The following is a 22676-nucleotide window of genomic DNA, read 5'->3' as shown; positions in this document are numbered from 1 at the left end:
GTCGACATTCTTCCCGTGAAGTCTACGAGTCTTGGAAGAGTAGTTCACCTTAAATAATTTCGCGTCGCACGATTTTATCGAAAGCATAACCGCAATTTCTCTCTCTTCTCTTTCTCCGCCTCTTCCTCTTCCATCTTTGCTCATAAAATGATCGTAATTCAACGACATGAAAGGATGGCGTCAGAAGTTTCTTCTTGTTCGTCGCCACCCTCGCGCAGTTATCCATAAACATATTAAAGTTACTATGTACTGCAACAATGATACATAATTGTCGAGTAAAGCATACGTTTCGGCAAGTTTTAAAACACTGTTACCAAAAAATCGCAGCTAGGAAGAATGACACAAATAATTTTTTTATGTGTTTAGAGAGTTCGCAGGTGGAAATTACATTTACGAATCGATGTACATGAACGTGTGTGTGTCAATCGCTTAATGTTACGAAAAAATATTTTTTACACAACGAGCAGGCATATGTATATATGCAGATGGGCTTTACCGCTTTTGAAGACACGCTTTTGAAAGATGTGTTTAATATAGCACAGACATATGTACTTGTTTTCTTTCTTTCCCAAATACAAATCCCTCTGCAAATATTCTTCTTCGATTAAGGTTATGCCTGAAATACATGATATGTTATTCTTATTTCTTACTGACACGGTTGGTATTTTTTACTGAAACACTGCTATAATTTGACACTAACATCGTTAAAAAAATTATTATTATTATCTGCCATAACTTGTGTTTTTTTTCTGCTCTTAGAGAATTAATTATGTAAATCACCAACGTCGTGTTAAAAATTGTTTTTAAACGGACGAGAGATATAAGATACACATACACGATATCGTAAAATATAAAGATATCGTCAGAAAAAGTATCATATTCGTTGGTTCACATCTTCAAGCGAAGGCAGGCCGTTCTTTAACCGACTTCACGACTTGGATGATAGCGGTCTCTCGAGAGGCCGAAGGAAAAAGGGTTACGTCCGCTTTTACTCGGGCAGAGTTCAACGGGATAATATACCCGGAGGGCGTGAACACCTTTATCGCATTAAAAAAAAAAAAAAAAAAAGCGACAAGCTGCCGTCTCGATGCATAAGACTATATAACTCCCCTTTATTCTGCGCGTCTGGTCTCTCACGGATACACGTCGCAAGCTCGTCACGTTTCGGATCGAACCGTAAGAAACGTCTTACAGTATCTCGAACGCGAACGATATGATCCTCTTAATATGTCTCCGAGGCTTACGAGTATTATGATACCCCCCTCATCTCCATCCTCTCTCCCAATCGTCCGCCTACAGTCCACAGTCCAGGAGATCACCCTCCGTTTAAGCCGGACAACGAAGCCCCGGCGTACATCGGCTTACATGCATACTGATGCGCCTGTACACGTGGATACGTATTAATATGTTAATACATATACCACCAGTTATAAGACTGTTTGGTATTACAGCTGCTATTCGTTTGTGATCGCGCCTTTGTCAAATATTTTCGCTTTGTCATATGAGACCGATACATATATTTTTATAAAAATATTCAGTTGATCATGTAGAGTGTGAGAGATTGCGTTGCACTTGTTCACGCGATGCAATGCGTGATAAAAAAGCTGAATAAACGCTGGTTTAAGTTACACTATCATCTTACCTTTGTTCGTTTCGATGTTATTTTCTCTAATTAATTAAAAATGTTGAATTTGTACATATTTGAACGAGATATGAATGAAGTCTCTTATGTGTCAAGAATAACTTTAAAATAAGAAGCAGTTGAAAACTTTTTACAAATATATTTTTTTATTATTTCTTTCTATCTTTTATTTTTATCCGAATTTTCTCAATCTCTCGCGATCCGACGAGTCAGCTTCGCGAGTTCCGATCACGAAATTGCGTATATAGCTTCAAGAAATAATCAATGCCGTCTGTCCGCGTCGCCTTTCCGCTACGTTTTCTTAAGATTGTGTGTAAACCGTCGACTGCGAGAAAAGAAACTCGGCTGTCGCAAAACGACGCGCATGATTCCTGACGCCTCGTCTCGACAAGAATGCGGCGCCAGCTAAGCACATTCGTAAGCCCGCCACGTTATGACATTCCTGCGTCGCGAGAGGGTGGAGAGAACAGCGAGATGTGACAGCGTCTTGTTAACGGCACACGATGTCCTCATTATCGCGACTGACGATGATGACGATGCAGGTACCGCGCGATGCGAAGTGGATTCTTCGCTCTTCGAATGATGAAAGCGCAATGCTGGAGTGGCGCAGACGAGTAGGAGGAGAAGCCGTGGCCTTCTCATTAAGATGTTCTGGTATTCGTTAAGGATAAGAGACGTTTAAGACCCTAAAAGGGGAAAGGTGTCTGATGATCTTCGCTTCATCATTTTTTTCCCCCAAATGAGAAAATGTATATTCAGCATAAAAACATATCTTTTGATAAACAATATTAAAACAGCGAGATTACTTGTTGAAGTGAGAGTGCTTGTTGAAAAAAATAATTTACAAGTTGTATCATTTCGCGATATTTACTCAACGAGTTAAAAGCTGATTAAAGTTGATAAATGTCTGGTAGAAGTATACGATATTTCTTACGGGGGGATGAGGATCATATACTGAAGCCCGTAAAAATGTGTCGGGTATAAATATCGATCTACGCCGACTTTAGCTTAATGTCAACGTCATTTCACTCCCTTTCCAACATTTTTAAATCGCTAATAATTGCATAAGAAGAACGAATCACTATAAATGCTATTATATATGTATAACTGCTATTATTAATTCTACTATATATAACGTTTATTTGAACTTTTATCCTATGATAAATCGGCAATAACTCATGTAACTTTGGCTGACGGTACAATCTCGAATTTTCATCTTATAAGCCGCGCACGAGCGATGTCGTTATATATCGAAGCGAATGCACACACAAGACGAACAAAACGTCGGTTTTAATATTCCGTATCTCCTCTATCTGAAATCTTCGGCATCCCGCAGGGAGACACGGCTCTGTCTATCGTAAGCGAGGAATAAATTAAAATTTCTGCAGAGAGAAAGACTTTGTTTCCCGCGATAACATTCAGGAGTCAAAGGGCTCGTGATTTCTCCGATCGATAATAATGGTCGTTCTCCATAAGCATTGTATTCTTATTCGTCGGGTTTCGAAGGAATAAACAATTGAACAATCGCCCATTCGCCGATAACAATTTTGCAAATATTTTTTTTCGCGAACGAGAACGTTTGGACGAAAAGAATTTTGTTCGATGTACAAAAGATATCGAGAATGATTCGTCGAGAAAAATAACTGTTTGTCAGCCGAAGAAATACGAGGTTGTAACGAAGCTCTGGGCGCTATCGATCTTCGCCGCGGCTCGTTCCCGCGTCATTAATCCTAAATAAGGTTTATAAGATAAAGCGAAATGGGCTCGTGAAGGTCAATAAATCTGGGAGAAACGGTAAATTTGTTTCGTATATACTCCAGATTCATGGGTAGACGATACTTACTTACGTAACATGATTTTTTCAGTGATGTATGTCTCGCTCTGTGCGGTATTTTCCTTAAAATTTTACATTTTTCGTGTAAGAAACTGTTATTCATTGCAATGTGTTTATGTCTTGTATTTGTTTGAGATTTTATATTATTCTATATTTTTTTTCGAAAATATATTTTGACTGAAAATACATAAAGTCACTATTTATTAATGTAATTTTTTTGTGTTTGTATCTTTCGCAGTCATCAAAATGTATGATATTTATATGTAAAAAAATTTATATAAAATTATGATAATTTGACACCGCGTGCTTTTTAACAAAACAATTGGTTAACAACCCGGATTCTCATTACTCCAAGAGAAACGTAATATGCTTCGGCGCGACTTATTATGCTGCGCGCCCTGAAATTACAAGGCGAGCCTCGACGGGACCATTCAAGCAATTTCATAGGGAACTATCTCATCGGCAATATGAAATTTCACGGTATCTCGTACTATGTTCGTACCCTCCTCAAGTCATGATGTTAGCATAAATATTCAGACGCTGTTTCTGACCCGGACAGGAAACCGTACCGCTTTATGAGACCCTTGCAAAACTGACAATGAGATACAAGCGTAAACGATATCTTGACTTCTTTCGATTTCGCGTATCGGCGCGAACGATTTTTACCGATACTTTAATAATTTTTTCTTTCTGCATCGTTTTCGCAATTCAATTAACAACCATGGTTAAAATGATTAATTCATAACAGACTAAAGCATATAAATATTTCTCCCTTCCTAAAAGATCAACGATTGAATTTACGATTTGCGTTAATCGCGATCCGAGTAGTATTTTGCCGCATGTATTTAAATTTCTCATTCGGTGCAAGTCGTCTTTGGGAAAGGAACGGAAGAGCCACGCCCGGCTCGCGTTGCTCGTTATTCACGGTGCGGAGGAGCCCCATCTCTCTCCATCTTGGAGCGTGCGCGAGCGCGCTCAGAGATCTCGTCCATGAATCTTATCCGGGCCGCGCGCGGGTCTCCTCGTTAAATCTCGCCAATCAGATATATATCGGGGATGCGAGGCGGTTTCGTGGTCGGGCGGTCGCTGCCCGTTTACACCGGATAAAATACTGCGTCGGCAGATGCTCGCGAAGTTTAATCCTCTCTCAATTCTTCAGCGGTTGCGGCTGCTGCGGCGCATACGTTGTGTTTATGGTGTACGTTGTCCGCGCCTTGTACACTCCTGTTCTGTAGGTTCTACGATTTTGTATGGGGGTACCCAGCCCAGCCAGCGTCGGTGTGTTGTTGGAACAGCGACCGCGCTGCAACTTCCCGCCGCCGCGCTCTCGCTCTCGTGGTGGCTCCCTCGGGCCACCTTCTCATTATCCGTTGGTGATGGTGACTGTAGGATAGCGGTGGTGATAGTAATGACAACGACGGCGGCGGCGGTTTGCGTCGGTGATAGTGACGATGTTGGCGTTGCTGCCTGGTAGTAGTAATGGTTGCGTCCGTAGGTAATGGCAGTTCCGTCGCAACAAAGGAATCGTTATTAAGCGTCGACCCGCCCGGGGACGCGGTCCTTCCTGGACAGTCCCCGAGAGAGGAGACGGATACGCTCCATCCAACCCGTCGTCATCGTCGCGCGAACAAAAATTATCCTCCGCGGAGAATAATTTTTAAACAGGCCGCGATTTTTTCGCACCCTCCTATTCTCTCTTCTCTGTAATAATTATGAATATTTTTTCTCACTTGTGAAAAATGTCCTCCTCTGCGTGAACGCGTCTTCCTCTCGATCGTACGAGGGTGGCGGGCATCGAGGTGGATCAGATACGAGGCTAAGAAAAATGCGCCGGACTGATCTAGTAGACTCCTTTCTCTCGGTCGAGTATTCGGACGAAAACGATTTCGTCGAGGATTAAAGCGAGATGCCAGACGGGCGCAATTGCATCCTTGTATCTTCAAATCGCGTTGCCCCCGCGTGATATATTCTCGTCATTAAGCTTCTAGAAACGTAATCGTATAGCAAGGCGTATCGTTAACATCGTTATGTATATCCTACGTCTTCAATTTTTATCTAATTACTGATCGGAGGCTAAAGTTGGTTCATTTAAATGCTTAATAAATCACATATATGAGACAGTAGTTTGACAGTCCCTTTAAAATCGAGATTATGGAAGATACGAAGAGTCTGGCCCAGAATTCCTTCTCATGTAAATTTGTGAGCCACAAGACAGAGAAAGAAGGCGTAAGAAATAGTAGGCCCGACTTAGCTCCCCTATTATACTCTAATATCCGTGTAAAGGGGCCTTAACAAGGCCTGTTCTTCCCCAAAGTAGACAGCTGTTACAGTAGTTTCTTGTCCAAGGCGCACTTTGTCAGGTGAAACGATAGTAGGCTCTTAAAAATTACAGTCTGTTTCGTAAATTATATATTCTTCACGTGTTCGAAAGATGCTTTGGTTCTCACACATACTTGATCACGCTTCTTTATTTATAACTTATTACTTATGTATAACTTTATCTAGGTTTATGTACAGATAAAAGTAAATAATATGCGCAAAATATGTGTATATTAAAATCAAAATATTAGTTAAACGAACAGCACTTATTCAGATTAACCGACTTAGAGTTATTACTTGCCTCGCGTCGACCATATTTTGCCTTAATTTTTCTACTCCCGCTAGCCGCGCCAAACTTCGTTCTCTATGCCTTTCTGGAGGCACTCGGTTTAACCGGATTCCAGATAATTCACTTCCTTGCTCCTCGTCGCAACAGGACATTAACGAAATTAACGTGTGCGCTCGAGGTAAGATAAAATTTATATCATACGAGAGATAATATGTGTGAGCGATAATCTTCGGGTATTATGCGTTGAATGTAAAAAGAAAAACCTGACAGGATGCACGTTTGAAAATGACAAATTTTCTGTGCAGTTGTTTAGTGCAGAATATCCTCCTTTTTCAAAGAGATATCTATTTTCTCATTTTTTACGGGAATCTACGATTTTGTTTATCATAAATTAAGAAATACTGCAATGAATCCTTTTTGTTTGGGCACCACCTTTACAAGTCTCATTTCCCTCCCCTTTCATAAGCGGTTTTGTTTTAAATTGCATTATTAATGTTCTCGCTAGCAATTACTCACTGTCAAACGTGACGTAAGTTTAGACAAAAATTTTGAAAAGAAGATAGATAGCTCCCATTATACGCATATAATATACGAAAATGATAAATGATTTTGTAATAGATAAACATATATGAAAGAAATATATATTTATTATAAATTTTTCACACATGTGGATAAATATTAGTTCAATTAAACTCGTATAAATAATAACGAACATACACATACATCTATGCGATATTTCTGAAATATTAAAACGAGATATAAATACACCGGCATTTTGCCTTTCGTGAGTAAGGCTGTAAGGTAACATCTAATATTGCACAAACGTAACTTTGTGTGTGTGCGTAACCAGTCATTCGAGAGATTAGCAGTGCTGTTTACGAGCTGTCGACACCTGTCGAAAGCACCTTTTGAAAGTCAAGAAATTTTTTTTCCAAATGCCCCGCCCGAAAGATCAGAAGTCTTATTAGCCGAAGATTTGTGGCCGTTCCACCTCATTAGGGCACAGTGTTGGCAATTGTCTCCGGGCAAACCCTGTGTTTGGGCCCCGCCTAATCGGTGTAAAATTCCACAGTATTGGGAATGCCGAGTGGCACTTTAAGCAATACGTTCGCCCGTAATCAGCCCTCGAACCGTCGATCGCTCTCCTCTCGTTATGTACTTGTGAGGCACTTTTAAGCGCCTAAGGTTGCTCCGAAAATGCGGCCTTTTGGATACTACGATTACAGTGCGGAAAGATATCGGTGCTCGAAGCCCAAATTAAAACGGGTCAGCGATGTGTAATCGATATCTGGAAACGAGAATCGTTACTGCAAATTACCGCTTGAATGGTGAGAATATATCGCGTTTCACTGTCGATAAAATATCTCTTATCTCGTTGGTGAAGCTTGAACAGCGCTTCTCGTATTAATGCGCGCTCACGTGTCTATTTACAAAAACTCGTGTGTCAGTCTAGCGATTATGGAGTTAGCCATTTGAAAAAAAAGTTCTTTCATGGGATGACGAGTTATTATTAGTACCGGTAAATATGGCACAATCACGTTCAAATTCAGACAGATAAAATTCAGTAAACTGCAAAATCATATGTATTACTTAACAGTTTGTACAAAACGCGATAAGAATTGATAAGAAAATAAAAATAAAGACCGTTTAGCCTGATTACACGTAAAAATTTAAGTAGGTTGTTACGAGTGTCTCAAGAAAATAATAAATGTATTAGGGATGGTACATGATTACATGATAAATCTTGCACATCGAATAATATCTTGATACACGTAATTTCTGCATGAAACAATATCTCTGTGTAATTATTAATTTCGTTATTTGATTCCGGTTGGTCGAATCAAAGTGAACGAAACTTTTTCCCTTTTTACGTTGTATATATTATACGCATCGCGAACAAAAATTGATTGCTTCAACCAGTTTTGAGGTCCGCACGGTTTAAAAAGCACTTGGCACACGGGTGAAATCGTCGAAATACGATACGGCGATTAAACACGAAACAACGACCGGAAATTTGTTGTTCGCTTCGATAATACCCCGCTAGAGAAAGAGAGGGAGAGTGAGGGAGAGACAGAGTGTAGGGAAAAAGGGAAAGGAAATGGCAGAGGGGATGTTATGCTGGCGGAGAGCGGAACCGGATTAAAGCCGCATGAAAAGCGGGATGGATATATAATTACATTAGCCCGTACTATCGGGTGGAAATAATAGGTTTTAGACGCGGCCGAGAGAGACGCGGTAATTAGGTTGTATCGGGTTCGTAAGTCGCGTTGTCAGCGAACGAACGACGCGCGCAAGCGTGCCTAGCAAACACATTAGGATCTAATGACACGCTATTATATTTCGACGATCTCGCAAGAGGCGTTGCATTACAGATTTCCTCGCGTCGGTCTTCGAAAACAAAAAGAATGGACACTTCAATCGGTCAGATGCTTCCTCTTCAAGGAAAGAGACTTAACACGCTTACTTTCTATTTCCACCCTCCCCCACCCCTCTATTCTACATCTCGTTAAATGTCATCGTAGACGAATTTACGAGTCGATTGTTCGCTATTTTTGTCCTCGCTCTCATTAATATGTAACGTGCGTGAATTGATAAGTTACGTTGATAATTAATTTATCGCGTACAATCCAGATATACAAATATTAAATGCGACGGTTGCTTCTTTATTAACGCGCGTATATAAAACTCTATCAAAGTGAAATCGATATCGCTGCGACTCTTTGACATTTGCATCGCTCGTGAATATTCAATGAGGTATTATCCGATCATTAATTATCTAAATTGATGAATCACTTCTTTCATTTTACGCGAAATTCTTGGGGAATATATTCGCGCTTAAGAAATAGTAAGAAAGAGGACAGAAAAATTAATAATATATAAATATAATGTGTAATAAATAATAACTACTAAAATTTCTTCTCTTTTATATTTATATTGTAGTTTCAATTAATAATTTATTTTATGATTAATGCAGATATATTTAAATGTATATATATGTGTTAGATTGGACATTTTAGATTTAACAATAATATTTAATCATATATTAGGCAGTTTTTGATAGCGTCATTACATATGTACATACGTTGTATATTATTCATCTTGTGATATATATTATATATTCAGATATAAGCTCATGTATGTTTGTTCTCTCGCGTCGTATTGTACTTTATATCTGAAGACAAGTTGATATAATATACTGGAGTAACAAAGCGCTTTCTTCTGCCCATCATAGTCACGTTGGTTGTCATTGGAGCGGGTGTCGTAGTGGTAGTGGTTGTTGTGGTTGTTGTGGTTGTTGTGGTTGTTGGGCAGCAGCTTGTATTAGTGCTGCAGCAGCACTCGTTTTTTGGGAAAAGGTGACTTAGTAAGGGACAATGTTGAAAAAGATCCGCGAAAAATCCTGGTGTCGAATTCTGACGGAAGAGAATAAGATACATGACACTGTAATACGCGATGCGAATTGAAATATATCAAACTTTCTGGAATACGACTCTTTATTTCATAGAAGAAGTCTAACGGCAGAAAATAAAAAAATTATTTCCTATACTAATACTCACAGCCTCTTTGATCACGGCGCAAGCCATAGCGACGAGTAGATACACAAATACCGCACGCATTATTGAGATATTGTCTTATTTCCGATGTGTCTTACGTTCGATTAGACTTGTGTGACACTCTGGCGCGACGAGAGGATTTTTATACCAAGCCTATGAATATTGACCTATTTCCCGTCATTGATATCTTATAATACCTTTTTGTACCGCCACTTGTGTCGCAATTACGCTTTATGGCAATTAGGTACTGATAATTCCAACGAAACAACGAATAATTCTGCACTCTGTCAAATGTATGGTATGCATATTTGTAAGGATGTCAAGTGCGCATATACATTATAAAAAACGAGTCGCAATGAATAAAAAATACGTGCTCTTCACCTACAAAAATACAGACGTTCTTCTTTGTTTCAAATTTAAACAATTATCACAATTGACGCACGTGATGGCTCTTAACAATAATGTTTTAGCATTTTATATGTACATCTTGAATGTGAAAGAAAAGAATTTATATGAAAAATTCTCTTACAAAAAATTAATATTATTTAATACATTATACATTTCATAGATTATAAATTATACGAATTTTATATTATTAAAGATATTTAAAAAATTCTATCCAATATGGAAGAAATAAATGTCAACGCGATTTCCGCGACTTATGTATATGTATGTAGAATGAACGTATATATGAATAATAATCTCTTTCTGACACATAACGGATTTACGTCAAAGCTGTAATGTAAATCGCGTCTAATTGCAAGGTATTTTTTTTAAAACGCGCAACTTTTCGATAAGTCGGCTATAGCGTACAAATTACTGACGTTCCCCCTCTTTCTTCCTACAGATCAAACGGAAGAAAGAGATCCTCGCGCGGTCGTCCATCATCGTTAGCATTTCATTCAGTGACAGTCGGTCGACCGACGGCTGCCGTTCAACTATGAAAGCTGTGTAAACTCTCCGAACAAACAAACGTTTTATGGCCGTTCAATAGCGCCATCGTCTGCGTAATGTTGTGACGCATACATTTCCTAGCGCGTAAGATAAAGTGCACATATTTTACGAAGCAACGGCTGCATTTTTCATTCTTTAACGAAAAATCGATATCGACGGTCTTCATCAGACTAGCACTGCTTGCCCTCCCTCTCTGCCTCCGATATAATCCAATACTCTTCTACAAGAAAGGTTTTCCAGCAGCTCTGGTTATAGTATCTACATACATTCATATACTGATGCGTCAACACAACATCGTTACGAGAGAGATTCCAAGAATGTAATAACAAAATATTGCATAATCACAACCGATTAAATAAAAAAAAATAGGTATCCTAGCTATATATATAATTTAAAAAAAATACACGAGAAAATTTAAAACTAGAAAATAAACTGACAATTCAGTAAGAGGGGTAAATTTTTAATTTTCGCGTAATTGTTTAAAATATTTATATCTTATATCATTCATTAATTTTTCATCCGAATTTTTTCTTTATTTTTTTTTTCAGTAGCAAAAACTAGGCGAGTGACCGTAAATTTCTGTTTTACTGCTTCACGTATCGGCTCACTTATCAAAGTAGGTAAATGCTCGGCCAATATTTGCTATGACGCTTTGACTGTCGTTCGCTTGTGCCGGCGGCATTTTCGCGAATCGATTCGTCTCTCGATCGGAAAAAGGAGGAGGGAGGGGGTGAAGCTTCCGTATTCTACGGAGAATTTTACCGGAAGCGATGTACAATCGTCGCGACGACGTCGTGAGTCAGGGGAGAACGAAAACGCGGTAGACGTTCGCGGTGGCGACGACATGGAAGGTGAATTTGGGGATCACGAGAAAGAGAGAGAGTGAAAGAGAGCCGCGGTTGAGTGAAAAATGAAGGTACGAAAGCACGCGGGGGTGAATCGCACGGCGGCATGGCTTGACGCATTGCGGCGGGGAAATATGGGTCGTTCCGATTATGTCGGGAGAGAAGAGAGCACCGCGGCCGGAATCTGACAGTGGCAGAGTGACGCCACGCGAAACCTCGTACATCTCGTGTATAACTAATGTCCGCATATATCATCTCTTCGTCTCTCCCGCGTATGTGTATTTTCTATCTTTTTTTTTCACCCTTTCCCCTCTTCCCCTTTTTTTCATCTCGCGAAACAAAATGTATGCCGCGCGTGTATGCGTTCGAGCGGGATGGATACTACTCTGCCTCCTGTTTCATTTGAATACGATGCGGAAAACGCGCGCGGAGATTTTTCACGAAAGATAGGGCGCGTGCGAGATGATGCATTACCTTCGATCTGCCATGCTATTTCTTTCGAGCGCACGCGTTGCATCGTTTCCTCTGATTTGCAAATTAGTTCTCTCTATAGGCGATATTTATAGGCGACTCTGTTCGAAGAGATTTCTTTGGAAATTTATGTTGATTGCGAAGTATATTAAAAGTTAGCATATTAAAAATTCCTATCTATTTTTCTGAATTATTTTATACTATCTTCTTTTTTTTTATTATTTATCATGTAACGATGAGAAATAAAAATAGCCAGTTAAATATTAGCATCCCTGCTCAAGAAGAAATTTTATTGAAAATTTATTGTTTTACCTTAAAATATTTGATTGTTTAATGTGATAAATGTCTGTCCGAATTTATTGTCGTATAATTTCATAATTTATCTTGCAAATTGACAAATAAATTTCAGTGTCACACTTTAACTAAAACTGATGTAACAAATAATGAATGATGAGTGAATGGATCAACTAAAACGAATATAATACAGCGCTCAATTTGACGTCCGTTTGACATCTTTTCCTAGTAGGTGGTCCGAGTAACGGGGGAGAAAAATTAAAGAACGTTAGGAGTGTCTCGTTCGTTAGTCAACCTGCTTCAACCTGCTTCAACCTGCAGCAGCAATAGCTAATTGGTATTCGGTTGGAATACCAGGTCTCCGACGGGTCTGGAAGTAGCTGTACGGTTTGAGAGCTGTGCGTTTACACTGCGGACAGAGTCAGCAGGCCCCTCAAACGTCCTGAACAATACAAACCAGTTGAAGTGTCCCCGAATCCTTCTCGCGCCGAGTCCACAATCCCGCTCCGAGATTTTCACAAATAACTAACCAACCGCCTGCGCGATATCGACGCTATTATTCCGTCGCATCCCGAGAGTCCTTCGTGTCTCTTTAATCGACGCAAAATGTCGTTCTTTCCGGCCGACGTTTCTCTCTCTGGGTTTTGAGTGCACTTTCCTGTTTTTTTGTCTGATGCATTTCTCCTCTCTTTTTCTCTCTAGACTCTTCCTCTCTTTTTTTCTCTCCACTTGTCTGGGATGCCGCGACGTATCCATTTTTATCGGTATGCGCGAGAAGCTTTGCGTTTTCTCGAGTGGATTCGCCGGCACCCTTCTCTCTCGACCTGCCATATTCCTCTGACACAGGTACGCAGCGCGAACATTCACCCCGGGCACGAATGCAGATGTGCGCTGGGCCGAATAAGCCCAGAAGAGACGCAAGGATGATGGCAACTCGTGCGTCTCCAACCTTCACCGTCGTCGTCGTCCTCATCGTCCTGGTCCTCGTCGTCGTCGTGAGACTGCTGCGGCAACCACTTCCGTTCTGCACGCTTCTCGTTTCTACGAACGTTTCGTCACGCTTGTCACATGCTTACCGCACGAAAGAGAGACCGCGGTCTGGTAAAAATATTGTGATGATCCGTGCGGCGTTATATTGTCCACCGAACGTTTTGTGTGTTCGCCGATTGCCCATCGAACAGAATATGCAGAAACGTGTGCGGTTTTGCACCGCAAGAAAAAAATACAACATATCACGTGCGGTGATGTTATGTTAAAAATCTCTGTTGCTGATGCTGTGTGAATGAAACTATTATTATATAAAAATCGAATGCGCAAGATAAAGAGTCGAGGGGTCAAAGTGTGTTTTTTCTTGCTATGCTCATTGAATATATTATAGATTATTTTATAAATAAGCGTGTTACATAAAACTCAAGTTATCGCGACGTCATAGGTTGACCCACATAAACTCATTATCTCGAAATACCCGATTCAGATTTGAATGCGGACTGGTTCTATTTGTATCTTGAAATTTAAAAAGAGAAAGATGATTCTTTAAATATAAAAAATACTAATTTATCCAATTAAAAAAGATATATGTATATTGCAACATCGAATATTTATATAATGAATAATATGTATTTATATTTATATTATCTATATTAAATAAATCGATACATTTTCATTATATGTATATGTGCGATAATTATGCGCTGATGTGCGAATTTGACATATATAGAACACATAGCATAGCACTTCTATAATACTCTTAGGCTAAATATATCATTATTATTTCATAATTTGTCTCTACCTTTTTTTCTCTCTATTATATTTTATTATTGTATAAGACTATTTATTTTTCACGTGAATACATTATTATCGCCTACAATTATATAATAATAAGAGTGCAGCGAGTTATTATTTTTTTACATATTTGCAGTAAAAAGCATAAACATGTTTACAATATTCTTCAAATATTCAATAATAATTTTTATATGAGTTCTACATTTAAATTCGCTGTTGTAAAAAATAATTCAAACATAGCTCTCAAAATAAGGTAGATTTACGTCAGAAACTCATTTATTTCTCTTTAACGACGTGTGACGCACAATGCACAATGCACAATAAACGGAAAGATAATTGTGCTGCAATTATTATCGCAATCTACCTAGTTTATTTTGATTCGGTCGAAAAGGATGACGCGTGCGTGTTGAGTATAATTCGGTGGGCGTTTACGGATGTGTCTAGATATCCGTTAGTAGATTGTTGTCGTGATCGGCGGGAGGTCGTCCCAGGATGCGCTCCGGAACGTTTCTCATCCCGTCTGGACATGGGCTCACTGGGGAGACCCCATTATCCTCAGCCCGTAAACATTAAGCGCGGCGTCTCGCCGACGGATATCTCTTAAGAATGTACCGTATATCGTGTCGCAACGAGAGGAAGGGACTTGAGCCTCGAGGCCCGGCTACTCATCGTGATAGCGAGCGAAACATTCACGCTGGATATCACGCGAGTAAGACCTTGCCTTGCCGTCGAAACTGGTAGCGGAGAGACGAAACACCGTCGACGATTGTGTAATCAAAATAGAGGCACACTCGGCTTTAATTATCGCGCGAGTATAACCGCGTGTGAATATACAGACAGACCGTCTTTCAAACCGGTTTTATAGTGGTGACCGTGTTGTCTCGTCGGAATTCCATTTTCAAGGAACAAAAAAAATCGTGAGCGATCTCGCAGGATCACCTTGAAAATATACTAGTTAGGAATGTAAGTATATTAAACTGCTTATATTTTAATCAATTATTTATTATTTTATTTAAATTAGTTAGATGTTATTCTGTTTTTTTTTTCTGTTATTTTTATTTATAATTTTATTATTCAATCATATTTAGTATAATACCCACAGGTTCTTACTGAAATCTTTTTATAATTATGAAATCGCACTAAATAGTTTTGTAAAATGTGTTGCAACATAGGACATTTGAAATATGCAGCAACAGATATAAATAAAAGACGTCGCTCAAATTATTTCCATCATAATGACGTGGCAAATACAAAAGCAGTCTTGTTAGCATTATGGAACCACCACTCATGGTTCGAATTACTGAAAGTTAAAACGCGTTCGTCTCCATAATCTAGTTTAGTGGCTGCGTGACCGTCGGTCAATTCGTGTCGAACTGCCTTTTGTAGCACAGCTCACGCGTTCCGTTATATCTGTCTGGTATGTCTGGTGTACCATGCCTGCACGCGTCATCCAAATATTCTCGTTGTTTGCCTTTTATCATTTCTCTATCGCTGTGACGGCTTTATCTACTGTACATATTCTGTTTACGTCTCGCGAGATTATTTATATGGAGTGACTCGAAAAATTATGATTTATCCACTGAATTTTTCTAATTTAAAGAAGATTTTTATAGCCAAAAATATATTTAATCCATAGATTTCGATTGTTCGAAATTTTCATTACGCGAAAAAAAATTAGTTTTGTAATTTTAACGAGATGGCGATAATTTTGAGACACCGTGTAGATATAGAGCATAATGTTTCAAATATATACTTTGACATCACTAATAGACTTTGACATCAGTTTTATAAACTGCAATTTGAATATTGATAAGATTCAAGGTGTAAAAGAAATTTGTATTTTGCAGTATCATTGCATTTTAAAATTCTTAACAAATGCATCTTTCGTAGACAAGGTTATTGGATTATATTACAGAAAATTTAGATAAGAACGTTATCTCGTAAACAAATATATTTAAAGATATGTATATTTAAGAATAAAAATATCGTGTATTGCTTAAGCATGACAAACAAAATAAATTAAACTAATATATATATATATATATATATATATATATATATATATAGTTACGTAAAAAATATGAAAGGAATATTCACAGAAACATCTGTCTTTTATGCGAAAACGTCACTTGATGGTTGAAAAAAAATTTTTTTGTTCCGGCGTAGCAACATTGTAGCCTTAATATATGCACGTAACTGTTATCGTAGGCATGTATTTATCAGGGGAATTGTATGTAAGGTCGTAAAACATCGAACTATTGACTTTGCGAATGAGTGGCAGTCTTCTCATCGCTGCAGCTTGTAATCTCGCATCGATAGAAGTATAACTCGTCGGCTCGGCTTATACAAGTCTAAAAAAGATATTCGTGGAGGAGGAATCTGAGTTTCGTTATACATGGGTGCGCTCTCTTCGTCAGTGATATACTTCGATAGTCGTGATCGAGCTGTTGAATGTGCGAGCGAGCGAAGTCGCGTGAAATTCTGAACTGGTGAACGTGTCGATTCGAAAACAAACGACACGAAAACAGCGACACTGGCACAACGATTTGAAACGTGATGGTCATCAATGTCATCGACTCATTAACCGAGGTCACACTAAATATTCAGAACGATGGGTAAGAAAATATTTTCCATTTTATTAATATCTACTCTATGTTACTACGAAATATTGCAAGCAATAATTTTATTATCTCTTGAGTGTGCTCTCTCTATCTCGAATATGCGATATAAAAGAAATTTATTTATTTAACCTTTTTTTAATATTTACATTTTAACGATAAATCATTGCTTTTTATTATCATTTATCTTGAATGTGTTCGATGCTGCGTGTATTTTTGCGAAATACTAATAATATAAACGTATATAATAATTTCAAAATTTATACATATAAAAACTTAGTATATTTTATTATATTTTATTATATTTTATTTGATAATTTTTTGTATATTTTATAAGTATATATTATAAGAAATTATTCATTATGTGTGCGAGTCTATTCATATTTTGTGTTATATTATTTTCTCTTACATTTTTTTTGTAGTAGTTATTACAATAGAACATTGTAATTTGTTAGGTTAATACAGATTAAACAGATAAACTCGGTTCCATTTTTACACACGTTATTTTACATATTTGTAACTATAAGAGCTTCTAATAATTTAATTAAATATCTACTGGCGTATTGTGTAATTGTATTGCAATGAGTGGAATAATTTATATTATTATTCATAATATTATATTATAATATAATATTATAATTCCAAATGAATATACAGGGTGTTCCATTTTAACTTTGCCATCGAAATATCTCGTAAAGTCTGAAAGATACGAAAAAATGTTTCAAACAAAAGTTGTGTGGCTTCAAGGGGGACATAAGATAGTGGAAAAGATTTGACCTTGCATAGTTATTTGAAGGTCACGTGAAGGTCACCGTCAATTGCTTAAATGGAACCTACTACTTTTCTTTGCATATTCTTGTAGCTTATCTCGAGAGCTTTCCAAAACCCTATATATGAGTTGAATTTCGTTCAGAATTTCCTGAGTTATAAGGCTTGAAAATTACAATACCCATTACTCATGTACCACGCGGAGGTTGCCTAGTCGGGGATTTACACCATTCTTGACTGTTTACTGTAAGGATATTTAGTGATTAAGAAAAACTATTATTCTTAGTAAGGATTTTATAATATTTTATTATGAATAAACTGTCAAATCTGACAGCCTTTACTGGCTGGATCAACTACCGATTTTGTCTTCACTGGCTGGATCATTCTCCAATCTTTCTCTGAACACAAGAGAGGTGTAAATCCCCGACTAGGCAACCTCCGCGTGGTACATCTTGAGTAATGGGTATTGTAACTTTCAAGCCTTATAACTCAGGAAATTCTGAACGAAATTCAACTCATATATAGGATTTTGGAAAGCTCTCGAGATAAGCTACAAGAATATGCAAAGAAAAGTAGTAGGTTCCATTTAAGCAATTGACGGTGACCTTCACGTGACCTTCAAATGACTATGCAAGGTCAAATCTTTTCCACTATCTTATGTCCCCCTTGAAGCCACACAACTGTTGTTTGAAACATTTTTTCGTATCTTTTAGACTTTACGAGATATTTCGATGGCAAAGTTAAAATGGAACACCCTGTATATATTATTTTAAAGTAAGTAGCAAAATACTTTTTCAGGAAATTCCTGTCACTAATATTCTAAAAATAATTTTTGTCAAGGACGAGTGTATATTTAAAATCTTGAATAATCATAAGATTTTTATTAGACGTAACATACTATTGATTAAACATAAAATCATTAGATTATGTTAAAATATCTGCATGCCCAATATTAACTATTCACTATTCTTTTACAATTTATAATGATAATTTTAGAGATTCGCGTACGGTATTTGTTCGCTATAATGCTATGCATTGCGAACATGATTATTTACGGTCTAAAAGTGAATATCGCGACGGCTATTATCGGCATGGTGAAGAAAAAACCTGGCGTACCAGATTGGTCGGATGAGTGTCCCGAATTTGAAGTTCCCGGAGAAGTCACCGATATTGATGGTCCGTTCGACTGGACGCCAAGTGAGCAAGGTCTGGTTGTTAGCATATATTTTGCTGGATATCTTGTCGGTATGTTTCCGTCGGGATATTTGGCTGATAGGTAAGTGACTATGAAAAGATTCCAAAATTTTTTTTTTTTTTTTTTTTTATGTAAAAACAGATTTTGTTTCTTGTATAAACATAATAATTGCACAATATATATATATATATATATATATATATATATATGTCTACGATATATAATTTAATATATTATTTACATAAAAAGTATATATTTTTAGCTCTAATAACTGTATTATTTTTCGGTGCATAGATTCAACACCAAGATCGTCTTGCTATTCTGTGTATTCGCGAACGGGGTCTTAACGATATTGGTACCGGTTACCGCGAGCACACTGTACGTACTGTACACCGTGAGATTTTTAACCGGTCTCGTGAGCGCGGCGAATCTCCCTATAGTGAATGTTCTTCTGGGAACATGGGTTGTGTACGAGGAGAAGAGCACGTGGGTCGGCATCATATATGCCGGCACGTCGCTCGGCACCGTGATATCTATTCTTACCTCAGGATTGATATTAAATTACGTGGGCTGGGAAGCTATTTTTTACATCCACGGAACGTTGCCCTTGATTTGGTGCGTCGTCTTTTATATATTTTTCGCCGGTTGTCCAGAAGAGCAAAAGTATATAACAGAGCAAGAGAGATCATTAATTGTGGGCTCGTACGGTCATCGTACGCCCGGTTCCGCGAAGATGAAAATCCCTTGGAAGAGTATATTCACGTCGGTACCATTTTTAGCATTAATCGCCACTAATACTCTGGGCAACTTCTGCTGGTATTTCTTGCTCACCCAGTTGCCGCTTTACATGAACAAGATTTTGCGATATAATATCGCATCGGTAAATATATAATGAAAATAATAGTTAATTTTTTTATTTTATATTTTTATTACATATCAATTATTTAATAAAAATGTTAAATTCTCTTTCGTTATTATATAAATATAAAATTGTTATATATAGGTGGAAAATCATATTTTATAATATATATTTTGCATACAGTATTAATTTTATTCGGTAGAATTTTATACACGCATAATTTATAATTATAAAGTATAGATCAAATTGTGTAAATTATTTTCAATCTGTTTTATAGAATGCCGCTATTGTCTGTACACCATATCTCGTGAATGCTTTCACTAATCCACTAATCGGAAAAGTTTTAGATTGGGGACGAAAAAAGGGATATTGGTCACAGACAGTTGCTCGTAAAATTGCGGTATTTATAAGTACGTATTTCAAATGGACTTTATTATACACTTTTATTCAAAATTAAAAGCAAACGGATTATATTTTATAGGATGGAATTATAATAGAATTATAATAAAATTCCATCAAATATATATTCTCTCATCTCAAAATTATTATAACTTATACATATATTACAATGTCTATAAAAATAAAACGGTTAATCTTTTAATAAATATATATAAAATATTTTTTTATTGCTTTCTTTTAATTGATTATTTATGATAATTAAAGACACAATATTAAATAGACAATCTGTCTTTTTTATTTTTTGGCACCAGCAGTTATATTAGCGGATATGATAATGACACGATTTAAACTTGAACATATACATGTAATTTACATATTAATGAAATAAAGATGAGATATTGTTTGCAAATTTGCTGCATAATTCGCGCAATTGGCCGATGTAGCGCACGTGGTATTGTAATTTCTTTCATCGCTATTTCTAATAACAATGTTTAAAATCCAACTGTGTAATATTTACGTCAAATAACAGCACATCGTGTTGATTTCTACATTTGTATATTATATATTTTGAAAAAATATATTTTATGCTCAACGTAATTTATTATAGTTTTACATAAAGACGCTCGTTATATTTAATATCTACATCATACATTTAATACATCTGAAACATTTCTTTTTCTTCTAGGCACCATACCACCTAGCATTTTTCTAGTTATAATCGCATACATTGGCTGCGATCGCATAACATCGACCGTGTTGCTAACTTTGAGCATAGTAGTCTGTGGTGCTATATTCGTCGGTCACCTTTGTAATCAAAACGACCTGGCCCCGAATTATGCGGGAATTCTCATGGGCATTACAAATACCCCGGGCACCATCTCTGCCTTTATCCTACCACCGATAGTCGGTGCTCTCGTATCGGAAGGAGTGAGTGAATTATTATTAACGTCATTTGTAGAATAGTATTAACGCGATCAAGAAATGTCAGGCTAAGAACAACGTGACATAATCGCCGATTTCTCGAATCTTTAATAAAATATCCCCGCGTTATTCCACTTTTCTGAAGTTTTACAGAAAGTGGAACGACCGATAAGAAAGTTAAGTTGACACTTTCTTCGAGAGACCCTGAATCCTAATTGTACAATCAATTGCAAACTCAGCTTTATTGTAACATCAAAAAATAGAGAATGAGATTTATAACGTTATATTATTTGCTTCTTATCGTGAAAAGTAATTTCCAATGTAATTTCAGAATATTGCCAAGTAATTGTTAAAAAAAAAGTAATTTCTAGAAAAAAACCTGATAATTAAATTTTACAACACATACGCGTATTTAAAGTATATAAAAATAATGTTTAATATTTTATTTATTTAATTATTGTTTTTATTATTATTTTATTTATTTATTATATTATCGTTTATGATTATTTTATACAATACATTGTATATAATTATTTACGTTTTTTCTTATGTCCTCTTGTAGCATACTATGGCGGGTTGGAGAGTCGCGTTTTGGATTACCATTGTTGCCCAGGTTATGGCTTTCGTGATATTTGCGATTTTTGGATCAGCCAAAATCCAACAATGGAATTACCCGGTGCCAGATGTTGAAAATTGGGACACCGACGAAGGACAACAGCAACAACAACAGCAGCAACAACAAGAAACAAAGACTTAAATTGAGACTATTTTTACATATATAATCTCCTTATTAAATAATCCAAAAACATTTTTTTACAAGAGAGTTCATCTTGTTTATTGCATAAACAAAAAAAATTTTGCAATTTAGACACATGCAAATATGTTGTGAGGTAATTTGTTATAAAAAAATTACTTATGTTAAGAACTTCGCGATTTCGATACCTATATGATGACTTATATATATGTAAATCTTTTGATATCTCAATGTAACATTGCTAATCATTTTTGATAATTTTATTGAGATTAATTAACAGATTTATATGTAACTATTAATGTTTAAATGTTATAAATGTCTGTAATTATTTACATATTGATAATATCTTGTACACTATTTTTTTCATCAAATCATCTAGCTTTATTGAGAATGTAAGCTTTTTACAAGATATTATTAATGTCAAAGTTTTAGTTGTCTTATACGGGCAATATTTTTTATTATATCTTGTAATGTTCTTCTTGTAAAAAAAAATCATATACATATAACCACATTCCTTATTTGTACGATTATTTTCACTAATCAAAATGTTTAATTTATAAGGAAGTAAAATAAAATTTTTATATTCAAACAAAAAATAAAATGGCAAATGATGTTTGATATAAATAAATCGTCTTATTGCATGACAAATTCGACGATATTCCAAAGTTCACGAGAGACTTAAAAACGTCTCGACGTGTCAAGGTTTACGCAATGATAATTAGAGTCACGACACTAGTCTTAATGACGGGCGACCAATTAAGGGACCACTTGGCACAAAAATTCTTATTCCAATTAGATGTCGCAACTGCCAGTCGCGGCGCGAAACGAAACGGCAGGGAAAAAGGATGAAAGAGCACCAAAGGTTTACATCGCACCGGCAACGGGGGATATATTTACGACGCTTGAAATATTACGTTTGTAATCTATTTCCAGCCTATAGCCGTTCGCACTTCGACGATGGCCGTGACGAGAAGCGAGCGGTAACCATTTCGCTCTCGCCGCGCGCTAAAAGTCATTTCCTCCTTCCTTTTAAATATTACCGAGGAGCGTGATAGAAGGCTGGACGAGGGAATTGAGACTCTTTTATATCTTTAATAATTTTTAGAACGGAAAGATCGAAAGGGACGGGGTATGTACGAACGTATTGCACAATACTTGCGCGCGTTCGACGTTTTGTT

General features: G+C 36.9%; 2 protein-coding genes across 12 annotated transcripts in view; one reads left to right on the top strand and one right to left on the bottom strand.

Annotated features, from left to right (window-relative positions):
- Positions 1–22676, bottom strand: part of Ten-m (teneurin transmembrane protein Ten-m) — an 856961-nt gene that overhangs the window by 433945 nt on the left and 400340 nt on the right. The window lies entirely within an intron of this gene.
- LOC145934964 (sialin-like) lies at positions 14450–21934 on the top strand. Of its 4 annotated transcripts, none has more exons than XM_083035902.1 (7): positions 14450–14947; positions 16283–16599; positions 18367–18646; positions 18860–19445; positions 19702–19834; positions 20509–20750; positions 21307–21934. In XM_083035902.1, the coding sequence occupies exons 2-7, from the start codon at positions 16596–16598 to the stop codon at positions 21499–21501; spliced, it is 1440 nt and encodes a 479-aa protein (XP_082892028.1). In that variant the 5' UTR covers positions 14450–14947; positions 16283–16595; the 3' UTR covers positions 21502–21934. The 4 variants fall into 4 exon arrangements, with proteins under 4 accessions (XP_082892028.1, XP_082892030.1, XP_082892026.1 ...); XM_083035904.1 differs by having other exon boundaries at positions 16266–16599; XM_083035900.1 differs by having other exon boundaries at positions 16224–16599.

The sequence above is a fragment of the Prenolepis imparis genome, unplaced genomic scaffold (assembly GCF_030444845.1).
Source record: "Prenolepis imparis isolate NDT839.2.m4 unplaced genomic scaffold, iyPreImpa1.0 SCAF_4, whole genome shotgun sequence".
NCBI classification, from domain to species: Eukaryota; Metazoa; Arthropoda; class Insecta; order Hymenoptera; family Formicidae; genus Prenolepis; species Prenolepis imparis.
The sequence above is the reverse complement of the archived record's forward strand: the minus strand, read 5'-3'. Positions and strand labels throughout refer to the sequence as shown.